The sequence below is a fragment of the Pelophylax lessonae genome (genome assembly GCF_965119305.1).
Source record: "Pelophylax lessonae genome assembly, chromosome: 4".
Classification (NCBI taxonomy): domain Eukaryota; kingdom Metazoa; phylum Chordata; class Amphibia; order Anura; family Ranidae; genus Pelophylax; species Pelophylax lessonae.
The window spans coordinates 128,845,107-128,868,666 of record NC_138771.1 but is presented as its reverse complement, the minus strand read 5'-3'; the positions used below and the strand labels follow the sequence as shown (position 1 = coordinate 128,868,666).

The 23,560-nt window shown below is 40.6% G+C and overlaps 1 protein-coding gene across 1 annotated transcript in view; it reads left to right on the top strand.

Annotated features, from left to right (window-relative positions):
- CSPG4 (chondroitin sulfate proteoglycan 4) overlaps positions 1-23,560 on the top strand; it is a 179,741-nt gene that overhangs the window by 89,962 nt on the left and 66,219 nt on the right. The window contains exons 3-5 of the mRNA XM_082253192.1: positions 5,592-9,149; positions 11,884-12,348; positions 16,384-16,560. Of these exons, the coding sequence (XP_082109318.1) occupies positions 5,592-9,149; positions 11,884-12,348; positions 16,384-16,560 (4,200 nt within the window). The remainder of the gene's footprint in view (positions 1-5,591; positions 9,150-11,883; positions 12,349-16,383; positions 16,561-23,560) is intronic.

Genomic DNA, 23,560 nt, shown 5'->3' with positions numbered 1-23,560 from the left:
TACCGTCTGAACGAGTCCCATCCATGCCTAAAGAGAATCTACTAAAGAGGAAGGTTGTTGTCCCTAGCAACACTGAGGCAAATGCGGATTTTCAGCGGAGCTTTGCAGCTCAACAAAAGGCTCACCAAGAGAGCATGGCAGGTTGGAAGCAGAGACGCCAGCAGCCAATGGAGGTCATCAGTTTGGAGGAAACCGAGTATGTGTGCAGGGCTGAGCTGGATGCCTTGCAATGGAAAATGGAAGAAAAGGAACAAGCCCTGGAGTTGCTTAGGATGGAGCATAGAAACTTGCAGGCTCAGGTGTTACAGTGGGAAGAATCCACTGCTCTTCTTTTTTCCGAGTTACAAAAACGGAGAGAGACTATAATGGAGAAAGATACCATCCTCATGGAAAAGGAAATTGAAATTCAGACTTTGCAGAAGCAAAGTAAGGGTGATATGTTGGAGTTGCGTAATCAGCTGGCAAAAAGTCTTCAGTCTTTGGAAGCTACAAAAATAGACCTGCAGGATGTGCAGGAACAGAATGTCGCTCTGAAAACGACATTGTCTCTCAGCTACAAGGAGAAAAGTGAGAGAGAGGCTAAATTACTGAGTACTGTGTATGAGCTCACCACTTTGAGCAATGTGGTAGATGAATTACGTACGGACTGTGAAAGTTGGAAAGATGAAGCCCAACGTGTCCAGCAGCAGCTAAAGAAGAAAGAAGCCTGTGTGGCAGAATTACATTCTCATTCCCAGAAGCTAGCCAATGAGGTGAAGGCTCTTATGCAGGAAAAAGGAGATTCTGAACACAAGAAAAAAAAAGTAGAGGCACAGCTGCAGGAATCGCAGGTCAAGGTGTCAGAAGGTGACCGAGTGTGTGCTAAGCTGTCAGAAAAGGCAAACCGACTGCAGGTTGAGTTGGACAGTGTCACAAATCAGCTTTCTCAAGCAGACAGCAAATCTAGAGAAATTGCCAAAGATTTCTCTATCTTGGAATCGCAGCTGCAAGACATGCAGGAACTCTTACAGGAAGAGAGGTGTCAAAGGCTGAGTTGTAGCACAAAGCTCAAACAAATGGAAGATGGCTTCCTGGAACAATAAAAAGAGGAGGAGGAAGCAAAGAAAAACCTATCAGAGCAAGTCGCAACATTGCAAGCTCAGATAGGAGATATGAAAAAACGCATGGAAGAAAGCGTTGGTTCATTAGAAAATGTTGGAAATGTGAAAAAGAAGTTTGATCAGATGCTTGGTGAGGAGAAGACTGTGTCTGCAAAATATGCAGAAGAACGCGACCGTGCAGAAGCGGAGGCACGTGATAAAGAGAGCAAAGCCCTGTTCTTGGCTCGCTCTTTGGAGGAAGCTCTAGAGTGTAAGGTTGAACTAGAAAGAGTTAACAAGCAGCTGTGTACAGAAATGGAAGATTTGGTCAGCTCCAAGGATGATGTTGTGAAAAGCGTTCAGGAGCTAGAAAAGTCTAAGCGAGCCTTAGAACAGCAAGTAGAAGAAATGAAGATTCAGTTGGAAGAGCTTGAAGAGGATCTGTCCCAAAGAGGGGATAGTGTGCCTGATGCAGTTTATAAAAGGATCAGTGTTTTGGGGTCTGTCCTGAGTGAGCATCAGAAATTTGATGACATGTTGTTTGAATCACCCCTCTGGAATAAACAGTTCCTTCAAAAACTTCAAGCACTGGAAAATGTATCATTAGAACTTCAGCAAACAAAGGAGCTGTGTAAGAAATGTGATGATTTCTCAGTTCAGGCTGAAAACCTAGTGGAGAAAACTAAGGCAAGTGATATAAAGCTTGGAGAAAAAAGCAAACACCACCTAGTGGAGAAAACTAAGGCTGTTGGTGAAAACGTGAAGCAAATGAATAAGTGCCTTTCAGGGAATATTTCCAAAATGGAACTGGTGAAAGACAGGTGGCAGAAGTTTGATCGTGATCTTGAGATACATTCCATGTGGAGTTCAGATAGAAAAAAGGAACTAGGTGACCTTGAGCGGTCAAATAGTTCAGCAGATATGCAATTCAACCAAAGCAAGGAAATACTAAAGGAGCTACAAGGGAAAAGTAGTGCAATAGCAGAAAGTGCATTGAAGAAACCTGTAATAGACTGTGTTGCAGTTCCATGCTTCTTCACTGATGCAGAGAGGAGGTCTGTAATGGATACCACCCAGATTGCTGGGTTCAACTGTCTACGGCTAATTAATGAAGCTACTGCCTTTGACCCATATGATGGTGGAAGGAAAGTTGATGATGTCGCTGGAAAAATGAACAGGGGTCACTTTGAAGAAATGTGTGACAGCATGTTGTCACAAATGGAAGGCCTTCTGCACAGCATCTTAGAGCAAGCCAAGCTCAAGAAGGCATTTCTTGGAACAAAGCCAAGTGAAGCAGAGGTTCTCACAGTTTTGTGGAAATCATTTATTGATTGCAGAGAGAGGCGGCTCAAGAATGTTGAAGACTTTAAGACTAGCCCAATTGAGTTGCCTATGGATCACGGTCCTCCTTGGTGGATAGGACAGATAGTTATGCAGGACAAACCTGAGAAGGAGCAAAATGACGCCAAAAATGCAGTTGAAGAATGTGTATATGAGATGAGGGACAAGTTGTCTGACATTTATGAGAAATCTGTCAATGAAGATGACAGAAACAGTTTCATCCTGAAGCTTGAAGATACAGAGAATTGGCTATATGAAGATGGAGAGGATCAGCCCAAACAAGTGTGTATAGTCAAGCTAACGGACTTAAAGAAAGAGTCACCCCTACAAGCATTTCAACAAAGGTTAGCAGTTGTTAATGAACTGGGGAGGGAAGATACTAGGAGGCTTATCAGTGAGAGTCAAGAGCAGTGCCTGACACATGCGTGCCTGGAAATCTGTGTCCCAACCCTAGGGTTGAAACAAGAGGGGGGGGGTATGTGACAGGAAGTCAGGTAAATCTGTGGATGTAGTCACAGACAGGAGATACATTTCCACCTGGTTTAGAAAATTCACCAATTACTATAGGGTGTCGGCTGCAAAGGCAGCAGAAAAGGTAGCCAGGACGGCTTAAGGAAGTTGAAAGGCCTTCAGCTGTTCGGAATGAGGAAGTTAAGGCCTCTATAATTTGTCCAAAGGAAGTCTAAGGATTGCTGCCTCCTGACGCTGTGTGAGCTGGGGAGAGGAGGACAGTCAGATGTGTGCCTCCCGACGCTGTGTGAGCATGGGAGAAGTGATGCCCCCTGAAGCTGTGTGAGCATGGGAAAGACCTCCTGGAGCGATGTGCGCTGAGGAGGGTAAAAAGTGTAAAGACTTCTCAAGGTGAGAAAATGAACTATTTCTATGTGAAGAGTGTGAAGAGAAAAACCAATGCATGTTTTCTATGTGAAAGGAAAGTCCAATGAACATGTGCTGTGTAAAGAGAAAAGGGACATTCTCTATGTGAAGAGATAATAAATGGACTATTGATAGTCTGCTGTATGATCAGCCAAGTCAGCCCAACAGTAGGTTGGGGACAGAGTTCCTTAGATAGGTTCCCGTGTGTGAGAAGGTAGCCGCCCACAGTGGCAAGGATTTATTTTGTGTTTTATTTTATTTTGGATGTTTTTGACGCTTGCAGTCTGGTGAAGAAAATTGCATGAATAAACCAAACTGTTGTTTGCAACCACTTCTCGGCTATCTCCTTGTGTAACGAACCCCCCCCAAGGGGTCATCCACGCCCGCCACCAAGCTAATCCCCACATAATATATATATATATATATATATATATGTATATATATATATATATATATATATATATATATATCTATAGTCCAAAGGGTGAGATGCACTCGGCAGTTCAGGCATGTGCTAGCAACTATATATATACACATATATATATATATATACTGTATATATAGACCACTATATGTAAAGTGCTGCTGTCAATTTACGCAGCACTTTACATACAATATTGTACATTCCAATTAGTCCCTGCCCTCAAGGAGCTTACACTCTAAGGTCCCAAACGCACATTCATACATTTGTCTAGTAAAAAAGTACCACGCTAAATCTATATAAAAATCAAACAAACCTCAAAGCTGCTCGCACTACAACTGACAACACATTGTCATAGCATATGTAATGTAAAAGTGCAGCGCTAAAAATACAATGAGTGAAAAAAAGTTTATTGTGTCTGGTGCATATCATATTAAACTCTAAAGTGCCCTGTGCAAACACTACATACTGTACATTGATTACAAAAATATATTAAAAAAGGCCATTTCACATATAAAGGAAAGTCCAAAGGGAACCCCCCCCCCAAAAAGTGAAGAATTATGGTGCAATCACAGTGGTATAGGATAGCAAAATTCTTGTCCATGTGTCAATCACCTATATGTGACAATCCACCACCAAAGGAGATAATGTGCTTACCGGAACAAGTGGACTCAGATACCGCAGCACTGAGTCAGCCACGCCTATGGTAATCCAAAGAATAGAGTTTTAGAAGGCAGATCTGAGGGTCTGCTGTATTGACCTCACAACAGGACCACCATTCACAGTGTTGTGTCGTACAGATAATTGGACCATAGAAATAAAATAAAGCATCATATCCAATGTAAAAATGTCTGGATTACAAGATCCAGCAGAAAACTGATTTGTGGAATGCAATGGCCCGAATAATGTATGTGGTGCTGCTAGGCCAAAGTGCTAACCACAACACCACTGTGCTGTAAAATCTCACTTGCAACTTGTACTTTGGAATAAAACAAATGCAAACGTGTTTAGGAATGTTTTTTTGTGTATATACAAAGTAAAAATGTGCACAGATTTCACCAACCCCATGCATAGATCTCACAAGCATTTAAAGCTTAACTCCATGTTTTAGTGAACTTTAAATAGTTTGTCTGGACAAAGCTGGTCCAAACAAACTATTTCCTTCACCAACACATGCAGCAGCTGTCAGCACTGTTTAAACTGTGTGTAGCCTCGGCTACATACAGTATACAATGCTGTGTTCCAGCAGCAGGATGGGGACTTTCCATCCTGCTTCTAAAACAAAACCAAGTTGAGCTGAGATCTACTCAGAGATACCCCTCTCTGCCCCTGCACTGAGGGCAGGACAAGAGATCTAGGGAGTAGTGTGCTTATGGGACAGCAAGGGGGGTGGTGCATAGTGATGTGCTGCGATACAGCCTGGTACCCGGATACCGCTGCAGCCTTTATAATCTGCCTTGCCACTGGAGGGGAGGCAGAGCTGCAAATTAATGTGCACTTAGTGCACTTGGTGGGAGAATACCCCAGCCTTAAAGACGTGGCCGCTGGAAGTCCTAGAGAGGGGCCAGCTGCTGACAGTTTTTTGCGGTGGTCAAAGCTGAGAAGGGGGTACAGAAGAAGGAAGTGGATGGGGGATGCAGAGGTCCTTACCTCTGCATTGCCCAGTCAGTCTTCATCAGCCTTTTACTGCTCCTAGTCTTTGTTTTTCTTGCATGACAAAGTTGCCTGACCCTGTTAGTGTGCTACTAAGGTTAGCCAAAGGTTGAGAGTAGGATCTGGTCACACATTCTTTTGTATTCCTAGTCAATTAAAAAATATCTGTACAAACTACATACATTCTTAATGTTTGCAACATATTTTATATTTCCCCACAGGCTCGCTTGGAAAGAGGTGAAGGAGAATCCCTTCTGTATTCCCCAACGTGGATGATTTTAAAAAGCAAGGAGACATACCAAATAAATTTGATTATTTCAGAGTCCCAGATGTCTTTAACGCTAAACAACTTTACCAGCATCATGGATCTTCCTTGGTCCTCACAAAAGTTGAATCTTGACCATGGCATCTTTCTGGGTGGAACTGGTACAAGCAACATTCCATATCATTTGCAGGACATTCCTTCTTTTCATGGATGCATATTAGAAGCCAGATTTGACAACATTGACTTGCTTTCCGGTTCCAATCCTCAAGCAGAGTTCAATGGACAATGGGAAGATTGCCAAATCAATTCTCTTTCTAACTCAGCCAAATCCTTTGGATTTATTGGGCCACGTTCATACATAATATTCCCTAGTTGGGATATGAAATCACACGGATCAATTCGTCTTACTTTGGAAACATCTAGACCAGGGCGTGCCCCACTAATCTACCAGTCTGGACCACAAAAATCCTATTTATACTTTGAAATTGCTGGTGGTCACTTACAGGGTACACTATATACAGGAAGGTCTGCAGTGAAAATTGAAAATCTGGTTTATGTAAGTGACAGCCGGCCGCATGATATCCAAGTTTTCATAGACAAATTTAAAATGCAGCTCATTGTGGATACAACCTCTTCCCAGGTCTCTCTTGATAACCTTGGACACATGTTAGACTTGCATGGCAATCTTTACCTTGGGGGAATAGATGATATCTCATTGGTTAAAATAATGGAAGGTCCTCTTAGTCGACTCTTCAAAGATGATATGGAATACAGATCTTTCTCTGGCTGTGTCTCAGATTTGAAGATAAACTCCATGAAGAAAGGGCTTGATGATGCTTTGGGTAGCAGAGATATTACAGATAGTTGTAATGAGTATGATGACTATGTTGATTATGAAGAGGTCACTACTCCACCCTCTTCCACTGCCACCACAGTTATTAGCAATATTTTTGATATTTGCAAGATGGAACCCAGTAGTACTAAACTGACTTCACTTCTTAACCCAAAGCCAATGTTAGTAACAAGAGGGGGATTTTCCGTTCTGGAATGGAGACATTTCCATCCCACAATTGACCTAAGAAAATCTGGTATTCGCCAGTCTCAGTTTCTTTTCAGTATAATAAATGACACTCAAAAAGGACATTTGGTACTTGACATACCTGGTGCTGAATCTAGGCGAAAATTTACACTATTAGATGTTACCAATCATAGGGTAAAATATGTTCACGATGGGTCACAATCACTTGAAGACCACCTGATTTTGGAGGTTTCATTGGCTAGTAGTGTAAACATTCCAGAATGCTTGAGGAAGGCTCAGCGTTACAATTTTACAATAAATATATCCCCTTCAACAACTATACCATCTATTGAATTTCCTAAAGGTAATATATTAGGAATTTTAAAAAGAGGTAGGAAATTGTTAACAGCGGATATAATCAAGATTAATGACCCTGATACACCATGTGATCTGCTCAATGTTTATATTATGGGGAGTTCAAAAGAAGGACATGTTGAATTTCAACACAAGCCTGGAAAAGCCATTCAAGAATTTTCTTGCAGGGATTTAGAAGAAGGCCAAGTGGTATTTATCCATAAGTCTGGACAACAGGCACAGCTTACACTACAGGCTACTGATGGAACAACAAGAAGCTCTTTGGCATATGTAAGCTTTATAGTGTTGGAGCCTCAAAAGAACATGACATCAAAAGCAGTGGTGGTATCTGAGGGATCATCTGCACTGATCACTCCTTCCAATCTTCCTATATTAACAAACTTAGATAAACTGGGAATGGAAGCCGTGTATAGCTTAATTGAGAACCCCAGGTTAGGAGTTATACAAAAACTAGTGGCTGGAGAGGAATGGAAAGCCACAGACACTTTTAAGCAGAGTGACTTAGAGAAATCAAGAGTGAGGTATCTCAGCACAATTTCAGATATTAGGGGGGGTGAAATGAGTGAAGATCTAAGAATTCAGCTCAAATTGGGAACACAGGAAATGGGGGATCAGACATTGCAGGTCAAGGTAAAGCGGTCCAGTATTCAAATGATGAGGATGATCCCTTTAAAGCTGGGAAAAGCACGGGAAATAAATCTCACACAAAAGAACTTACAGGTTGACACAACTATGCAAGATCATGAACTGGCATTATTCACTTATTTCATTGTTCAATCTCCCAAGAAGGGAAATCTACAGTTTGATGGTAGGCGTCTTATTGAAGGGTCACGATTTTCCCAGGAAGACCTAGTGAATGGGCGTATCAGCTACACAGCTACAGTTCGTAACACAAAAGATACTGAAGACCAGTTTCAGTTCCAGATCTTATATCGTGGCATGGCTTCTCCAGTGTACACATACAAGGTTCTGATTGGTGCAGATCCAGATGCCCCGCAGCTTATTAATCAAATATTACATGTGCTGGAAGGGGGGGAGGAGGCAATAACCTCAGATCACCTTTTTCTAAAAAGTGACAGTAATTTTGATTTTATTTATGAAGTAATTGATGGGCCTCAACATGGAACACTAATAAGGAAGGGAAGTTTACAGTCTGGTGATCCTATAGAAGAAGGAATATCAGAGTTTACCAATGATGACATTCTTGATGGTTTAATTTTTTACCAGCATGATGGTTCTGAAACTACTGAAGATGATATACCATTTGTAGCTTCACGGCAGCAAGATGGAAGTGCCTCTGATACAAGTGGAGAAGAAGAGTTTGAAGACCAGGAAGTGATGAGAGGTGTCTTTCGTGTCTCTATTCAACCTGTTAATGACAACCCACCTTTTCAAATAGTGCAAAAAGTTTTCACTGTTGTCCGTGATGGGCAGAAATTGCTAACTACAAATGATATTGCATTTTTAGATCCAGACTCAGGATCAACAGATTCACAAATAGTGCTAGTTCGATATGGAGTTCCCTTTGGAAGAATTGTTTTTGTGGATAACCCATCACTTGTTGTTGTCAGATTCACACAAGAGGACCTCAGAAGACACAGAATTCTGTTTATTCATAGTGGACCAGACCAGGGTTCTATACAGTTGAGAGTGTCTGATGGGCTTCATCATCTTACCACTATTTTAGAAGTCCAAGCATCTGAACCTTACATTCATATTTCTAATATCACCACTCTAAATGTGCTTCCTGGTGGTAAAGAGACATTGTCTGCCACAAATCTTAGACTGGAGACCAACTTAGATCTGCGTACAGAAGATGAAATTAAATACTATATCAGCACTAAACCAAGATGGGGAGAAGTTTTAAAACAGGGACGACCCACAGATTCTTTTTCACAACAAGAACTAGCAGATGGACTCGTAGTTTATCAACACAGTAAAGAAGGAAGTAACAGGGATCATTTCCGGATTTCTGTTGAAGCTAATCAGGTGGTGGCTGTCTGTGACATCAAGGTGCAAGTGCTCACTGATTCTCTACCTGTGACTCTGAATGTGTTCCATAATGAGAAGGTATATGTCTTTCAGGGGGAATCTGCAAAGATTAGTAAGGAACATCTTATGGTGAGTTCTGAAAATAATTTTCTTTATTTTTTTTTTACTGGATATTTATTTCCAGTGCTGCTTGTTAATTGCCAATTCTACAGGTGCATCTCATAAAATTAAAATATCATCAAAAAGTTAATTTATTTAGTAATTAAATGCAAAAATTGAAACTCATATATTTATATAGATGCCTTATACACAGACTGATATATTTCAAGCATTTATTTCTTTTAATTTTGATGATTATGGCTTACAGCTTGTGAAAACCCGAAATTCAGTATCTTAGAAAATGTGAATATTACAATAAGAAAAAAAGGATTTTTAAAAAAGAAATGTTGGCTTACAGAAAAGTATGTCCATGTGCAGTATAGTATTCACTACTTGGTCGGGGCTCCTTTTGCATTAATTACTGCATCAATGCGGCGTGGCATGGAGGCGATCAGTCTGTGGTACTGCTGAGGTGTTATGGAAGCCCAGGTTGCTTTTATAGTGGCTTTCAGCTCATCTGCATTGTGGGGTCTGGTGTCTCTCATCTTCCTCTTGACAATACCCCATAGATTCTTTATGGAGTTTAGGTCAGGCGAGTTTGCTGGCTAATCAAGCACAGTGATATCATGATCATTAAACCAGGTATTGGTACTTTTGGCAGTGTGAACAGGTGGCAAGTTCTGCTGGAAAATGAAATCAGCATCTCCATAAAGCTAGTCAGCAGGGGGAAGCAGGAAGTGCTCTAGAATTTCCTGGTAGAGGGCTGCTCTGACTTTGGACTTGGATAAAACAGTGGACCAACACCAGCAGATGTGCACACCATATTGCTGTATTAAAAATCCTTTTTTATTGGTCTTTTGTAATGGTCTTGTTTTCTGAAATACTGAATGTTGAGTTTTCAGTAGCTGTAAGCTATAATCATCAAAATTAAAATAAATAAATGCTTGAAATATATCAATCTGTGTATAATGCATCTATATAAATATGAGTTTCACTTTTTGAATTTAATTACTGAAATAAAATAACATTTGATGATATTCTAATTTTATGAGATGCACCTGTATAGGTCATACTTATTTCTCCATTACATAAATAGATTATTATTTAAGATACTCTTTTTTTCCAGTGAACTTCCATACAGGTGGCCTAGGATGCTAGGAATAGATCTAGCATCTGCCTTTCTTTACCCACATTCTCTTTATTCTAAAAGCACATAAGGGGAACAAATTATCCTCAGTTAATATCTACCTGGGCACCCACTAAGGTAAAAGCAAGTTGTACTTTGGAAAGAATTGGCATATTATTCATTGCTTCTTGTATAATCTTGTAATTATTTTTTTTAAGATTTCATCCTGTATGTTTGTATAGTAGAATAAAAACTCACTGTTAATGCATTTAATGTAAACTTCAGTTCTGGGTGGAATATTGTCTACCCAAAAGGAGCTCCAGGTGCTAAGATTAGAAGATTTCCCTGTTGCTGCCATTACTACACTTTCCAATTTACATGGATTAGTTAGTAGCTTCAATTCTAGGGTTATTGGTGATTAATCTCCATAATGTGCCACATCCCAGAATTTTTAACAAAGAATCAAAAATTACCAAAAATCAAAAATAACCATATTATGGGACTTTTTCGGGCACTTAACTAATATCACAAATTATTTAATAAAATCTATTTTATTCATGTTTCATAAATAAAAGCATTTTTGACAAGATATACATGGAATATACAATTGGAATTATACCAATATGTAAAGATACTTGAAACTGATGTCCTCCACCCGACACGTCTCAAAGGTTTTGCAACTCCTTCATCAGGGGTGTAAGAGGTATTCATTTTAAATATCCATATGGTGCAAGAAATGGGGATTCCATGTATCAATAAAAACACGGTCTCAAAGAATTCTACCTATTCTTCCCAACCATACAGATGGTATATGAAGTTATGACTGCAGATCATTATTATAAAAAATGATGGTGAGGATACTGTATCAAGCACGGATAATCAGGACCACTGAGCCCTGGTAGCTAGGGCCCAGCAATGATGGGCCCACTGTACTGGGGGGAAAACCCACAGTGGATATTTAGAGAACATATAAATAAACAGGTAGCAATATGGTGAGAGCAAAGTATCCTTCCTGGGGCATGTGGCAGGTGAAGAATATTGAATATTTATACCTCTTACACCCCTGATGAAGGAGTTTCAAGTATCTCTACATATTGGTGTAATTCCAATTGTGTATTCCTTGTATATCTTGCCAAAAATGCTTTTAGTGATAACATATGAATAACAATGATTTTATAAAATATATTTGTGATATTAGTTAAGTGCCTAAAAAGTCTCATAATAGGGGAATTTTCGATTCTTAGTGTAACTTCAAGTATGGTTGTACTAGCTGCACTATTATGTCTACAAAGATACTAAGCATATAGCTGCATGTTGGACCTACTAGCTAAATTCTCCATGCCCTCCATTGTGATATTCAGCTGTTTATTTGTCCTGGTAAACACATTCACCTGGACAGAAATTAATAGCAAATCCAACATTTTACAGAAATGAAGATACTTCTCCCTGGTGGGGATACAGAAAATACAACAAACCTGGCAGGGATTTTAATTCCTCCCTATGCTATCCGGAAATAAAAACAAAAACATATGGGCTTGATGTACTTTTATGTAGTGCATTTACAATTTTTATGTGGAATTAAAATTATTTTCTGTCAGTGACTAAACTTACAATTGTAAATAACACTGTAATTTACAGGTATCTGCAGAGGGCATATTTCCACACAAGATTGCATATAGTCTGACAGATCCTCCATCTTTTGGATATTTGGTCTCTAGCAATGGGGAGCTGTCTTCTGATGGGTCACCAAGTTTGGACTCTGTACAGACTTTCACCCAGGAGGATATTAACAAAGGAAAGATCCTATATTTACATTCAGCCTCAGAAATGCTCCCTGACCGCATGACACTAGAGGTGTCTGCAGGAGATACAACTCAAGAGATTGTTGTCCTCCTGGAAATTCTGCCCATTTATATACCAGTGGAAGTCGGTGATATGACGGTTGAAGAGGGTGGGAAAATGGTTCTCCCCAGCAGCATCCTACAGATTCTCAGTGATTACTATCTCAGTCTCAACCTTGAACTTCTAGTGCTGGATGAACCAATAAATGGACGTATTACTGACACAGAGGGAAGAGATCTAAGAAGCTTTAGCTGGAATGAGGTGAGCTTTAAATAAATTTATATTTGTATTATAGCTCAATAAAGACCAGCACATAAGTAGATAACCATTGGTTCCAAAATCCTACCCAAGCATTATTTAATGTTTAAAATGTGTGGCAGATTGTAGCTATAGTTTTTTTGTTTGGTTTTGAAAAAGGTAGGGAATAATTAACCACTGTCGCACTGATTGACAACTAAGTGGTCATGCCACACTGTACCCAACTAATTTTTTATCATTTTGTTCACACAAGTAGAGCTTTCTTTTGGTGGTATTCAATGACCACTGGGTTTTTATTTTTTGCTAAATAAATGACAAAAGACTAAAACATTTTGAAAATTTTAAAAACAAATGTGTTTTTCTTTGTTTCTGTTATAACATTTTGCACATAATTAACTGTTCTTCATAAATGTAAGCCAAAATGTAATCTGCTACGTTTCTTTGGTCAAAATAACCCAAATCAGTGTATATTATTTAGTCTGTAGGAAAGTTAAAAAGTCCACAAACTATGGTATATAGCTGAAAATTGATCAATCCTGTTGCACTGATGGCCTATCTCATTCTTTTCAATTTTTTTCAATTTGTTTATTTTTGGTACAATTTTTTTTTCTTTTTCATGATTTTTTTTTGACATTCCGTGACCAGAGCAATATAATGTTACCATAATAACATGGTACTAATTTGGGGAAGTGATCAGGATTTATTTATTTTTTTACACATTATGATTTCTTATAGCAGTGAATTTTATTGCTATAAGCAAGCATTTTACTGAATAAAATCAAATCATTTAGTTTGTTTTTTTGTAATTTGCTGTGATTGGCCAGGGCCAATCACATGGTACAGATAGGCTGTGATTGGCCCTGTCTGTGCCATGTGATCATGTTGACCAATCACAGCTAGCAACATGATGGATGGCATGAAAGCAAGCCATCCATTGTTTACAACTGTCATGTGATCCGCTGTGATTGGTCACAGCGGTCACATGGTACTGGCAGTGAGCATGTACACTGTTTAGACATCAGCTATGTCTGGTGGACACAGCCGGTGACAGATCGCGCCGTGGCGCACCCCCGTGGCCGCATGAGAGGCGCCTTCTGAGAGGACGTCATATGACATCCAGTCAGAGGGATGAAAGGCCCACCCAGCCGTCAATCTGCTATGGGCAGGGCAGAAAGGAGTTAAACTTTTTATTATTGTAGTGATTTTCCTTTACTTCCTATGCCAGAGACACAACAGAAAGTACCGTATATACTCGAGTATAAGCCGAGTTTTTCAGCACATTTTTTTGTGCTGAAAACGTCCCCCTCGGCTTATACTCGAGTCAAGGAGAAAAAAAATTCCCTGGCCGCTCTGACGGGCTTAAGCTTTAAAAATGGCGCCGCCCGTCGCATACATGTCACCGCGCACGCGCCGCCGCCGCTCGGGGGAGGCCGAGAATAGCCGAAATTATACGAGCGGCGGCGGCGCGTGCGCAATGACGTGTCGGGGCCGGGCGGCGCCATTTTTAAAATGAAGGCGCCACTGGAACAGGTAAGTGAAACAGCTTCACTACCTGCCATTATGCAGGGCTGCGGGCACACTGCAAGGGATGCAGTGCTGCGGGCATGGTCCACCTGCACCATGCCCACAGCACTGCATCTCCTGTAGTATGCCCACAACCCTGGATCCTCTTGTACCATGCCAGTACCCTGCATTCTCCTGTACCATGCCAGTACCCTGCATTCTCCTGTACCATGCCAGTACTCTGCATTCTCCTGCACCATGCCAGTACCCTGCATTCTCCTGCACCATGAGAGTACCCTGCATTCTCCTGCACCATGCCAGTACCCTGCATTCTCCTGCACCATGCCAGTACCCTGCATTCTCCTGCACCATGCCAGTCACCCTGCAATCTCCTGTACCATGCCCGCCGCCCTGCATTCTCACCCTAGGCTTATACTCAAGTCAATGATTTTTCCCATCTTTTTGTGGTAAAAGTAGGGGCCTCGGCTTATACTCGGGTCGGCTTATACTCGAGTATATACGGTAAGAGAAAATCTGAAATCAAAAAATCAAAGTGGGGAGAAATCACCTCACTGGAGCAGCTGTTGGAAAGCTTCACCTCACTTCCTGTTCTGTTGTAATGTAATGAAAAATGTTGTATTTTACAACACTTTCTGTCTCAGTGATAATGGTCACCAGGACTCAGAGAGGGTAAATCCCCCCCCCAGTGGGGACACAAACAGCTGTTAGCAGGGCCTTGATTCACCTCCAGCAACAGTTATGCTGGCTAAGGGCCCCTTCCCACTGTAACGAGATAGGCTGCAATGCACCTATAGTGTAGAAGAACTCCGTCATCTTGGTTTTTCACATGCTCCTGGCCTGAGGCCCCCCTCAAGAAAATAACGATTGTTCAGAGTTCTTATGTCAATATGAATAGAGTGCACAGTCCCTTCCAATACACAAATATGCCTTTTCCTACTTACACCCCACATCAGCGATACTCAACAGTCCAAACTTAGCTTTACCACAGGGATGCCGACCAGCACTGCCAGTTCCCTGAGATGGGTTCTTTGATGGTGTCTATAATGGGCCTACCCCAAACAGCTTGCTTCACTTGGGCTGTAATCTCAGATTGTGGTATTCTTTTCTCATCATCCTCTGCCCTAACATTCTTCTGGAACCAGAATATAAAGAAAAGCCTCACCCCACCCGGCAGAGTGGGTTTCCCTAAAGTGGAAACTAAACTCTGCTTACACAGCAATAAAACATGAATAGAGTGCACAGTCCCTTCCAATACACAAATATGCCTTTTCCTACTTACACCCCACATCAGCAATACTCAACAGTCAAAACTCAGCTTTAACACAGGGATGCCGACCAGCACTGCCAGTTCCCTTAGATGGGTTCTTCGATGGTGTCTATAATGGGCCTACTCCAAACAGCTTACTTCACTTGGGCTGTAATCTCAGATGGTGGTATTCTTTTCTCATCATCCTATGCCCTAACGTTCTTCTGGAACCAGATTGTAACGAAAAAGCCCCACCCCACCCGGCAAAGTGGGTTTCCCTAAAGGGGAAACTAACCTCTGCTTACACAGCAATAAAAATAAAAAAAAACTGATAGGAGTTCTAAACCCTTCATCCCTTAATCTAAAAAACAAAAATAAATATGTTGACTTCATGTACGCTTTAAAGCATGCATTTTACATATGATTATAGGCATTTACTTTGTACATAGTTTAAAGGCCAATTTTAAAGTATTAATGGATTTCTCAGCAAGTGTTATGTAAAATGGGGAGGAAACGTTGTGGTATACTTTCCATGGTGCAGATGTGGGTTTTTTTCAGCATAGGTCATTTATCACTAAAAGGCTGAAAACACAGATTACTGCTCCAAACAATTCTGCATGTTGTTTTTAAAAACAAAAAAATGCTCCTGCAGTGTAATTCATAGATATAAACAGGCTCCATAGAAATGAATAAACCTAAATCAAGGGTCTAGAAAAGCTGATGGTGTATGACGCATTAAAAGAAAGGTATATGCAATGAAAATTGTTTACCATTTAGTAGGCTTGAAAGAAACAGGGTCTATGGCACATTTAGGAAGACAAAGTCACTATTTGATTGCCCATACAGAAACAATAAATGCAAACTCCACTTTAACTAAAAAGAAAAACTATTTTTTTTTGCAAAAATAGCAACTAAGGACATTCTCTACACAGTTTGCTCGACTCCTACAAATGTAATTTCCTGCTCAGATCATTGGCTTTCCCTTGTTGCAAAACTGGGATTGATCGTGTAATAGCAGACTAGGATACAGGAAGGAAGTAGCAATCATGATGCATGTGTAAGTTCTGCACTAACAGGAACAGGTAAGTGTTTGTAATGACGTATGCTACAATGTTTGTAAAATATATGTGACCTGGAGAACATTGTGGTTTTATTAACAAAAGTGTGGTTTCAGTTTAACATATTAGTGGTAGATGCACAATAGAAAAACCTTGTCTTTGTATACTTTCGTAATATGCGCATAAATGACCATACATATTTTTTCCTAGTTGAATCAAGGACAAGTACTGTATGAGCACAATGGCAGTGAAACCAAGAATGACAGCTTCACAATTATAGTCAATGCTGCAGATGTAAACCGCCAGAGCCAGTCAATAACTATCAATGTGACCGTGAAAGCTGTAAATGATGAGAAACCACGCCTGATCACAAACACTGGCATGCAGGTAATACATTGCAGAATACATGCTGTTGGAAATATATTATTTACTATAATAAATTGATTATAAATTGATCTTGTGATAAAACAGGCATACAGGAGTAAGGCCAGATTTACACATTTGTGTTGCAGTTATGCGCCATAATGGGCACACAGTAATGTGCAATCGGCAGTGCAGTGCTTCTCAGTGCCATTCATTTTGAACAGCACCCCAACTAACCTTGCCAACACACACTCACACAGAAGCATTGCACCACACCACCACACACAGATACGATCTATCTGTGCATTGCGCTGCATTACGAAAAAAAATATATATATCTGGTTCCGGTTTTAGGTATGTTGTGGTGTGCTGACAGCCCATTCAAAATAAATAGCCTGTCTTTACACATAGCATGATAATGCACAGCATACCAAAAATGTATTTTTTATGTTAAGGGGTGCTTAATTGTCAGTTTGAGGGGAATGCCAGCATAAATGATCTCTTAGTGGTGTGTTCTAACTCTTATCTTTAGAGGCCTATGCTGTATTCTTACCAATATTCTTACCAATTCTTACCAGTACACCAATTACTTTACATAAAAAATCAGATACCAAGTTTCCCCGAAAATAAGACGGCTTAGATTTATGACTATGGCTTCTGCTTCCTGATTTGGTACCCCACCACCAGCACGCTATCAACTTCTGCCTGTTCCCGTCCTTAAACCTTATCCTGCATCTGTCTGCCTGGCTCCCTCTGAATAAAGCTTGTGACCAGACTCCACACCACCAGAAGGACTCCTGTGTCTCCAAGCTAGAGCTCACTACTACAGCTTCCTGACACCTGCTTCCTTACACTGCCCTAGTATTCTTAAGCCTCGTACACACGCAACGATTGTTGGCCGTGAATTTTCGACCAACGTCTGATCGGCCGATTGTCGGCTTGTTAGTATGATGCTTCCGACAACCGACTGCGACTTTTCGGGCGAACAAAATCTGGTGTGCATGCCATAAAATTTTTGTTGGCCGTCAACAGAACGGCCGATTTTCCGTCAGTCAGTACAGATTTCGGCAGACAAAAATCAGATGAGCAAGACTGGGCATGCTCAGAGAAGAAAAAACACACGGAAAGTTAACCAGCACATGACATCACTTCTGAAGTTGGTTGTTGTTGGCCGAAAAAATATGTGTGCAGTCTAGAGCACATTTCAACCAACACAACAACACTGGACAAAAGGCGGCCGATCGGTCGGCCAACAATCGTTGCGTGTATACGAGGCATAATGCCCCGTACACACGTGCAGATTATCTGCAGACTTTTGCCTGCAGACTTACCTTTTCTATGTAGTGCAAGGGCCTGCCGGATTGCATACAAATTGAAAGTGTTTAGGTTTGACCTTATATTATATGGTTTTATTAAGTCTGCAGACAAAAGTCTGCAGATAATCTGCACGTGTGTATGGGGCATTAGTCTCCACCACCAGGGGTGCTTGGATGGGAATTGTGAAAGAGGCCAACCTCATCATCTCGGGCTTCACAGTCAGGTACATGACAACTAGTGTCCCCATTGGAAGATTTCCCCTCTATTACTTTTCTGGGGACAACTTTGCGACTTTCTTTTACTTTCAATAATAATGGTAAACAAGACAAATAGAGAGGGGGAATCCCCACATGGACATGGACAGCGATAAAAAAGGACAGGTGTTCTATTCCTTTCCACTCAATACAAAGTTAAAAAAAAGTTTTTCCTTTAGTTATACCTTAAAGTGGTTGTATACTGCCGAAAAAAAAAAAAACCCTGCAAGACAAAGGCAGACAAACAGACAAACGTCATTCCCGCGCGTGCGCGCGGGAGTCACTTTCCGGCAAGAAACTCCGCCGGACCTTCAGAGTGCATGCGCCACTAGCGTCAGCGGCTGCATGCTGGGCAAATATCTCCTAAACCGTGCAGGTTTAGGAGAAATTAATTGTACCTACAGGTAAGCCTTATTATAGGCTTACCTGTAGGTAAAAGTAAAAACATTTAGTATACTACCGCTTTAAAGAAAAACATTTTATTGTTTATTATTTATTGCCAGTTGTATTCTCATTGGAAAAAATTTCTTTCCCAGTGGCATCAGGACAAGTAAGGAGAAATTGCAGGTGTCACTAAGATGAAAATATACAAAGAGCAATAACCTTGTAGAAATTCTAACCTTTAGCAATAGCCACTCTTTAAAATAATAGTTTATTGGATTTTGTTGCCATCTCTTGTAGAGATATTTCTGCGCTCTATCTGACATTTATTACTCGGTCAAGAAGTAAGAAAATATCTCTCCAATTGGAACAGATAGACAGAGATATAAAAACTCAACATAAGTTCTAACCCTTCAACCCCCTAAAAGGACACTTTTGGCTTAAGCTGAGGTATAATTTGACATAAATACTCTCTAGTACACTTATAGCAATCTTGCACTGAAAACATGGCTTCTTGGTTGACTTGTTTGGATAAATTTACCCATGTAAAGAGAATATTTTTCTTTATTTGCAGCTGACTACTAGCATTTATCTTGATGTAGCACCCTCCTAGGTAGTTGCTAGAGAGAGAGTATAGTTTTGAATCATGTCTGCTTACCAGAGGTATTGCAGGTAAATCTATATTTTTTCTCTTCCTACCAGAGAGCAGGATCTGTTAGTGAGGTCTGCTCAATGTGCTCAGAGTGCAACTCAGTCTGTCTTCAGAGTGTTTCACACTGGTCCAATAGGGAGGCATGTTGGACAGTGGGAGGAAACCTGGCATATGAGTGCACAGGTGTTTGATACAGCCCTGGTGTTTGGCAGAGGAAAGTGCCTTGTTGCGAGTACAGATCTGTGTCAAGGGGCCTTACCTGAGGGGGGCCACCCCTGCAGTTAGAAGAGTCAGTGGACAGATGTCAGTAAAGAACATGATAGTGAGTGTTCTGAAGATAAGGAAGTTCACCAAGTCTATTGCTGGAGAGAAAAGAACAAGGGGACTTAACTTCTCCCATACATGTGGCAGTATGGATTAAGCAGGGCAGCTGCTTCCACAAGTAACCTGGTGAGGCCAAGTGAGTGTTGTCCTTATCTATTGTGAATAGTTACAGTTGGAGTATCCCACTATTCCCTTCTCCCATCTAAGTTCCAAAATAAACACTAAAAAAACCAATAGCCCTGGACTGTTTATTGAGTGACGAGCCATTGGAAGTAGGGAGGGATGTATGAACTCCTCCCTATGTGATTGTGTGCTGGTAATAAGAGGAGGCCCAACAACTCATCATATAGCAAGCCCTACGGGAACAGTGCTACATTATTATGCTTTGAAAATTATTCAGATTTCCATAAAGATACCACTTTTACATTTTATTATGTTACTTACAATATAACTTGTAATACAGCCTTTTTTTTTAGAGTTTACCTGTATGGTGCTTGTTAGCATGCCTCAGAAAAAAGACCACATTTAATTTTATTCACAGCTACGAAAAGATAAAAATAAAAATTGTAGGCCTAAACTATGTAGGACTAATGACATAGGACTAATGATATAAGACTAATGTGGAAGCACACTACACCTCTGTATATAGTACCGTTTAATAACCACCTAAGGACCAGGCCTATTTCTGACATTTGTTGTTTACAACCTAAAATCAGTATTTTTTGCTAAAAATTTACTTAGAACCCTCAAACATTATATAGAAAATTTCAAGCAGAGACCCTAGGGAATAAAATGGAGATCATTGCAATACTTTATGTATTTGCACAGCGGTCTTACAAATGCAATTTTTTTGGAAAAAATACATTTTTTTGATAAAAAAAAAAACAACACTAAAGTTAGCCACTTTTTTTGTATAATGTAAAAGATGATGTTACGCCGAGTAAATTGATACCTAACATGTCATGCTTCAAAATTGCCCATGCTCATGGAGTGGTGACAAACTATGGTGCCTAAAAATCTCCATTGGCGACACTTTAACAATTTTTTTAGGGGTTACCTGTTTAGAGTTACAGAGGAGGTCTTGTGATAGAATTATTTCTAATGATTCCTGTGACATGTGATATCTCACCCTCACATGTGTGGTTTGAACACCGTTTTCATATGTGGGTGTGACGCGCATATGCATTCGCTTCTACGCGCAAGCTCGGAGGGACAGGCACTTTAAAAAAAAATTTTCTTATTTATTTTATTTTTACATTGTCCCTTTAAAAAAAATGTTTTGATCACTTTTAGTCCTATTACAAGAAATGTAAACATCCCTTGTAGAATAAATAAGCATGACAGGTACTCTTTATTGAGAGATCTGGGGTCAAAAAGACCTCAGATCTCTTATTTACACTTAAAAGCAAATAAAAAATGTAATTTCACTTTTTCTATAAAAACAAAAGTTGGCCTTTTAAGGCCGTTGGGCGGAAGTGATGTTTGACGTCGCCCCGGTCCTCCAGGGGCATAGAGTGCCCATCTGTACAGAGAATTGGATTGTTTTCCCTGCTACCAATGGCTCTGGAAAGCAGAGAAAACGATCGGGAAGCGGTGGGAGGGGGGGCATCTCTCCCGCTGCCCATAAAAGTGATCCCGTGGCGAATCCGTCTCCAAGACCACTTTTCCACTTTTTTTTAGATTCTGGATCGCCAGATGTATAGAAAAATACAGATTTATGGCAGCCAGCTACTGCCATAACCTCGGTATTTAACGCCAAAGTACCGATGTAAATACACAGTGGGCGGTCCGGAAGTGGTTAACAATGCCTCTATATTAATTTTATTTTTTAGAAAGATGGGAATATAGTGGGACATTTTCAACAGTTATAATTTTCCCCAATTTTAAATAATTTTCTTGTTTTGAGTTTGTCTGGGCATTGCCGTATTTTAAATATACATTGCCCTGCCATATTTTTAATCATTGCTTCCTTAGGAATCTTGAAGTCATTGACAGGGGATCAAATCCTGGGCCAATCAACAAACAGCGTTTTCTTTTTTTTTTTTTTTTGAGTTTTGAGGGGGCTGTGGCTCATGCTGGGGCAATTGGTGGCACAGCAGTGACAAGGAATGCAGTTGTCATGTCAAACAGCTTCTCCAAGAGCTAGTGACCCAACAGTGGCTCGTCACTCATCAGATTAAATAGGGCCCAAAATCACACCTCTCAGGCTAAAAGTAGAGAATATTTTCAGAGTATCTCGTTTTCCTAGACCTTGTAAAAGAGAGGGTCTAACTGACAGAACAAACTGTAGAAAATAACTTTTAAAATATTAGTTCACATTTTGTTAATATGAGTTTTAATTGTTACACAAGAGGGAAAGTGGGTACTTTTAAAGAGTATGGGCATTCAAATATGTCTCCATTCGAACTGTTGGAAATGCCCGTTTGCTTTCTTAGAAGAACAAATATTCCTAAATGTACTGTATATAGCCATTTATCTGAGAGTATTAGGCCTCGTTCACACCATGGTGCAGAGATGTCAGTTTTCTGCACGCGTTTTGCAAGGACTCAAGAAAACAATGGTCCTCTTCTCTATGTGCCCTGCTCACACCACAACGTGCAGATTTTTTTCTGCGCAGGAATCTTCAACGTGTATGCAGTTTTCTGCACAGAAAAAAAAAACTGACATAAAATCAACATTGATGTGAACAGGGCACAAAAATGAGGTACATAAAAATTGATGTCAACATGCATAAAAAACTGACTGAAACGTGCATGAAAACTGATGTAAACTCGTGTCTCTGCAAAGTGAAATCTGTGCGGCTTTCCCATCAGTTTTCATGCACATATGGTGTGAACGAGCCCTAAAGCCTCGTATACACGATCAGATTATCAGATGAATTTTCGTCCATTTTTTTATTGCATGCTAATCTCATATCGAAAGTGAAGAGGTTAATTTCGTACAAAAATTCTCGTACTGCAGAATTCATGAAGTGATGTCATGTGTTGAATTGTTTTGTATGAGTTCTTTCGTTTCTGAGCATGCCTAGTCTTGCTCTTATGATTTTTTTGAGACAAAAACTGTTCTAATTAAATGAAAATTGGGTGTTGTGTTCACATATGATAAAAATGTTATAGCCTGCACATCCAATTTTTGTTGTCCGAATGTAGCATCCTCCTAGCTAGGTTTTAGTGAGAGAGTATAGTTTTGAGCTCTGTCTGCTTATCAGAGGGGCTGCAGGTAAATCTATATTGCTTTCTGCTTACCAGAGAGCAGGATCTGTTAGCGAGGTCTGCTCGTTGTGCTTAGTATGTGATTCATTCAGTCTAGAGAGTGTTTCACGTTGGTCCAATAGGGAGGCATGTTGGACAGTGGGAGGAAACCTGACGAATGGGTGCATAGGCTTTTGATACAGTCCATGTGATTGGCAGAGGGCAGGTCGCCTCGGTGCATTCTGGGATACTGTATAAAAGCCAGGAGCACATGTGCTGTGGGGTCATTAGCTGGAGAGCAGAGTCCCGAAGGGAGGGGGCGGCTGCCTCCTCCTTTAAAGAGGTGCCATGCAGTCACAGGAGGTCGTCCTCAGGGCCTGAGGAATGGATGAGAGGAGCAGAACCCAGAGGTCCAGGAGAGCTGACTGAGAGGGGAGGCACTGGAGACCCTGGGGACCACAGTATCGTGAATACAGGGACTCGTATCAAGGGGCCTGACCTGAGGGGGGCCATCCCTAAGTGTGGGGTAGTCAGTGAATGGGTGTCAGCAGTGGAGAAGAAAGAGGATGCTAGTGAGAGTGTCCTGAAGATAATTGTCAGTTCACCCAAGTCGTCTCAAGGAAAGAGACTCAATCCAAGTTCACCCATAGTGGCAGGGTGAATCAACAGTCTGGCTGTATCGTAATATAGGAGTCCTCAAGCATTGTCTATAGTTCCTATTGGAGTATCCCACTATTCCCTTCTCCTATTGGAGCGAGCCAAGGAAGGAGAAAGTAAGAAATTGAAACAGTCATTATTGTATACTGGTAACTCAGGGGGACCCGTAAAATGAAATCTGGCAGTCCTTACGGGGCAGTGCTACACGAAAATTTGTAATCAGCTGTCAAAAACACCATAGTAACAAT